This window comes from Carassius gibelio, chromosome A5 (assembly GCF_023724105.1).
Source record: "Carassius gibelio isolate Cgi1373 ecotype wild population from Czech Republic chromosome A5, carGib1.2-hapl.c, whole genome shotgun sequence".
Lineage (NCBI taxonomy): Eukaryota > Metazoa > Chordata > Actinopteri > Cypriniformes > Cyprinidae > Carassius > Carassius gibelio.
In genome coordinates this window covers 13,031,813-13,037,091 of record NC_068375.1, presented here as the reverse complement: position 1 = coordinate 13,037,091, position 5,279 = coordinate 13,031,813, and the positions used below count along the sequence as shown (strand labels likewise).

Here is a 5,279-nt window from a genome sequence, read left to right as displayed (position 1 = left end):
GAACTCACTTTCAGTCAGCAGCGAGTGTTTAAAATATCTTGATCCAACGTGGATTACGATCACCTTACAAGGCATAAATATTTATAAGCAATGTAAAAGACAATGCACACTAGCCATTAACATTACCATATTAAACATGGTAAATGCGACCACTTGAAAACATCAGCTTCTTATTCACTAACAAAATTGTGTATTCATTTAGTAACATATTTTGTCTGTCATAAGTCTTGTCTTGAGAGTTTAGCTCCGCATAGCCTATGTCATAAAAAATTTAACAACATATTTTTTTTGGTAGCTTTTGTAAAATATGGAAATGATCATTATTTCTAAATGTGATGTATATAGGCTACTCTGACTACAAATAAAAAAAAACTGACTTAACTGAATAAGCAAGTATAGGCTATGTTCATAACTCTTTATTTCTGTGTGACTAATTTTCAATCCTGATAAATGTATTCATTAAGATCAATTTATCATTTACTACAGTAATACATTTATTCTTTTGGATTTAAATGTTTGCCAAAGCATGCAAACAAACGGCTGCTTTTATCATGTTCATTTTGTGATCGTGCTAGTTCCCGTGACTTATTTCTTATTATTTTTCTGATAAGGGTAGTGTGATGTTGTTCCTGAGAAGTGTGTAAAGGGCAGATTTTAGTGAAGCACAGCGGAGCTCCTGGCCCGATGGTGGAAACGCAGCACTATTTTGGTCTCATTAGTGCTACAGGTCCATTTAAAGCACTGGCCCGCTCTGGCCTGACAGTGGAAAAGTGGCTAGTGAGGACCATCAAAATGTAGCCTAAGGAGCAGACTTTCTACTTCAGGACAGGTTTCAATACACAAACTGGAATATGTTAGCTTCTCAGGCTGCCTGTGGCTAATTGATATCTATACCTCCTCTCTACTGGATTAAATCAACACCACCATTGACAGTGTTACAAGTAACAGATCACAACGTGCCCTAATCAGAAGCCACAGATGAACAAGGAGGTGTGACTCCTGCTGATAGCCTGCAACACTGCCTTCAGACCAGATGACACTCAGGCCTACAGCAAATCCAGGGCTAACCCGAACAGGGGCATCAAAAAGGTCAAGTACTGCTACAAGCTAAAGTTTGAAAACTTTTCAAACTCTGACCCCCAACGCATGTGGCAGGGCATCCAGATCATCAGTGACTGGAAGCCAAGGAACTCCACTCCAACGGTCACAGTCTCCTTCCTTAACGAGCATAATAACTTGCTTGCATCAATAGTGACAGCAAGGAGACAGCCACCAAGATCAGCAGACCACCAACCCCTCAAACTCACCTCCACAGACGTCTACAATGAACTTAGTCGGATCAATTCGGATGGCATTCCTGGACGTGTGCTTAGGGCATGTGCAGAGCAGCTTGCAGGGGTCTTCATAGACCTTTTCAACCTGTCACTCACCCAAGCAACTGTGCCAACATGCTTTAAGTCCACATCCATTGTGCCAGTGCCAAAACACTCCTCCCTGACGTGCCTGAATGCCTATTGCACCGGAGCACTCAAACCTATTGCTATGAAGTGCTCTGAGTGACTGGTCCTAGCACATCTCAAGGACTGCCTCCAACCCACACTGGACCCACACCAATTTGCTTACCGTAGCAATAGGAGCAAAGAGGATGCAGTATGCACAGTGCTCACACACTTAGACAATAACCACCATCTCGGAGGACCTGTCCCTTTACCACAAACATCTCCAGCCTGGTCAAGAAGGCTCACCAGCAACTCTTCTTCCTTAGGACACTGAAGAAGAACCAGTTGTCTTTAGCCATCCTAGTGAACTTCTAACGATGTGCGATCGAGAACATCCTGACCAGCTGTATCACAGTCTGGTATGGGAACTGCTCAGTTGCTGACCTCAAAGCACTCTAGAGGGTGGTGAAAACTGCCCAATGCATCACAGGGACACTCCTTACTACTATTGAGGACATCCAGAGAAAATGCTGTCTACGTTGAGCTTGCAGCATTCTTAAGGACTCCTCTCACCTTGACCATAGACTGCCTTCCAGGAGGCGCTTCATGGGCCTCCATACAAGGACCAGCAGATTCAGGAACAGCTTTTTTCCTAGAGTCCTTACAGAATTCTGCCCACTGAACCCACCACCATCTCCCTACACACACACATTCATCACCCCTCCTCAACACTACAAATGGTTTACAACAACAACAACAACAACAAAATTATTACTTGCACTACTGCCTGTTCATTTCTATAGAATACTGAATATTCCATTTGCACACGGGAATATTTTTCCATGCACTTTTTAATGTCCATTGCACTAGTGTAAATGATTTTCATATGTTTATAGTTTCTGTTTATAGAATACATACACTAATTACTAGAGTTGTTCCGATTCCGATACCAGTATCGGAAATGCCTCCGATACTGCCGAATATGCTGGCATCGGAATCGGCGAGTACTGGAGTCCAGGCACCGATCCGATACCATATAATTTATTAGAAATAGGAATCTATTTACTGATTAGCTCCGTTAGCTTACAGTTTTTCTTCGCCGCTCTTAAAACAGTTGCGCTGTGTTGCCATCGGCAGCTACTGTTGTTTTCGAGGGGCGAAGAAGAACTGACCACCTGACTCCTCCCTTAAAAGGAGCTAACCATAGAGCTAACGTTAACGCATCATGTCGGCAGTTTGGCAGTACTTTACAGTGGATTTTCCCACCAGTAAGACGGCGAAATGCAACATATGCAAAGAAGCAATTTCGAGGGGTGGCACGAATGTTGCAAATTTCAACACCAGCAACTTAATCAAACATTTGAAGACACGTCACACTAAAGAGCATGACGAATTCACCAAAGCTAAGGGTAAAAAAAAGGACGAACTGCAGCAGCAAACTCTGGAAACTGCCTTCCAGCGACGAGATAAATTCACCAAAGACAGCCAAAAAGCAACAAAGATAACCGACAAAATTGTGGAGTTTATTGTCCTGGATGACCAACCCCTGTCTGTCGTCGAAAATGTTGGATTTCGCCGCTTAATGGAGCATTTGGAGCCAAGGTACTGTTTGCCAGGTCGTAAATATATCTCTGAAACTGCGCTACCCAAATTATACGAGACAGTTAGGGAACACATTTTGTGTATGCTGAAAGACGTGCATGCAATCAGCTTTACCACGGACATTTGGAGCTCCGACGTGTGCCCCATGTCTTTGCTAAGTTTAACGTCACACTGGGTGGACAGAGAGTCAACATTTACCCCTCGAAGTGCGGTGCTGCACGCGAACGAGTTCCGAGGGTCACATACTGGCACATCAATTGCCGAAGCAATTGAGGAGATGCTAGTAAAATGGAAAATCCCCAAGTCCAACGTTCATGTTGTTTTGCGCGACAACGCTAGCAACATGAAGAAAGCCATGGACGAGATGGATGTAGCAAGTTTGGGATGCTTCGCCCACACTCTCCAGCTGGTGGTGCATGAAGGACTACTGTCACAGAGAAGTGTGAGTGATGCACTGGCGAATGGTAGGAAGATAGTCGGTCATTTCAAACACTCGCCACTGGCTACTACACGCCTGGAGGAAATTCAAAAAGATCTCCAAATGCCCACCAAACGTCTGCACCAAGACGTAGCAACACGATGGAACAGTACCTACTATATGCTCGAAAGTTTACTGGAGCAGAAGCGGTCAATTTCAGCATATGGAGCTGACCACGACCTGCCAGTGACCCTTACATCTTACCAGTGGGCTTTACTGGAGAAAATCATCATTGTTCTGGCACCATTTGAAGAACTGACCAGACAGATTAGCTCCTCCACCTCTTCTGCAGCTGAAGTCATTCCCTCAGTCACAGTGCTGAAACGCCTGCTTGCTCGGGAGAACGAGGGGGACACGGGTATAAAAACCATGAAAACAACCCTTCTTGAGGCTGTCCAGAAAAGATTCAAGACCATCGAGAATGAGCCCTTGTATGCAGTTGCCACTCTTTTAGACCCACGATTCAAAGACAGGTATGTCTAATATGTTTATTAAATGTCTATATTATAAACAAAATTTTGAAATGGTGTTTTGGATAACTAGATATTGCATTATTATTGATTACTGTTGCATTAATATGTTACCACTAAAAGCTACTATAGAGGTTGTTTATATGTTTATTTTACACATTAAGACATTTATTTATTATTTTTCATTGTTTTTAGATACTTCACAGGAGCAGACAGCAACAAGAATGCCAAGGATGCTCTGACCCAAGAGGTGGAGAAGATGGAGGCAGCGTTACTGAGCAGGACCACACCTAAGGGAGCAGAGACAGTGCCAGAAAACCCCCATAAAGCCCCACGTCTGGAAGCACAGCCAGACAGCAGCAGCAGCAGAAAGAGCAGCTTGAAAGGCCTGTTTGAGGAAATCCTGCAGGAGCATGATGAGGAACGTGGGGCAAGTAGCACTAGCACACAAGTTCAAAATCAAATACAGACATATTTGACAGAGCAAACGGTCCCACGCTCAGACAGCCCATTCCAGTACTGGGGAGTCAACCAAATTCGTTTTCCCACCCTGGCTGCCACTGCTGCAAAGTTTCTCTGTGCTCCTTGTACCAGTGTTGACAGTGAGAGACTGTTCAGTGTAGCATCCAACATTATTGATGCAAGAAGGAACAGGCTAGGAGGAGAGAGGGCAGAAATGCTCATCTTCTTGAAGAAGAATCTGCCTTTGCTCTTGAAATTATGAGCAATACTAAATTGCTTAAATGCTACTGCAATGTGTAGCCTACTTGGTGTAAAGTATTTTTTGTTTAATATGTAGCTGCTACTCTTTTGATTTGTATTTTTGTTTATGTTTACTTTATAGGTTGGTGTTGCACTATTGTTAAATACTGCACTATTTGAAGATTTGAATGCCTTTTTATAACATAATGGCTGCACTTTAAGTTTTTTTTTTTTAAAGGAATCATTGAAGTTGCTGTTGGACTACTGTTTTATACTGTTCTATTTAAATGCCTTTTTTATTTTACAATATTGTGGCTGCACTTTATTAAAAAAAAAAAAATCCTATATTTATTTAGTTAAGTTGCTGTTGGACTACTGTTTTATACTGTTCTATTTAAATGCCTTTTTTATTTTACAATATTGTGGCTGCACTTTATTAAAAAAAAAAAAATCCTATATTTATTTAGTTAAGTTGCTGTTGGACTACTGTTTTATACTGTTCTATTTAAATGCCTTTTTTATTTTACAATATTGTGGCTGCACTTTATTTAAAAAAAATAATTATTCCTATATTTATTTAGTTAAGTT

At 41.9% G+C, this 5,279-nt stretch overlaps 1 protein-coding gene across 1 annotated transcript; it reads left to right on the top strand.

Moving 5' to 3' along the window:
• Window positions 1-2,365: 2,365 nt before the first annotated feature.
• LOC127994552 (zinc finger BED domain-containing protein 4-like) lies at window positions 2,366-5,057 on the top strand. Its single transcript, XM_052591812.1, has 2 exons — window positions 2,366-3,992; window positions 4,185-5,057. The coding sequence occupies exons 1-2, from the start codon at window positions 2,665-2,667 to the stop codon at window positions 4,711-4,713; spliced, it is 1,857 nt and encodes a 618-aa protein (XP_052447772.1). The 5' UTR covers window positions 2,366-2,664; the 3' UTR covers window positions 4,714-5,057.
• The last annotated feature ends 222 nt before the right edge of the window (window positions 5,058-5,279 follow it).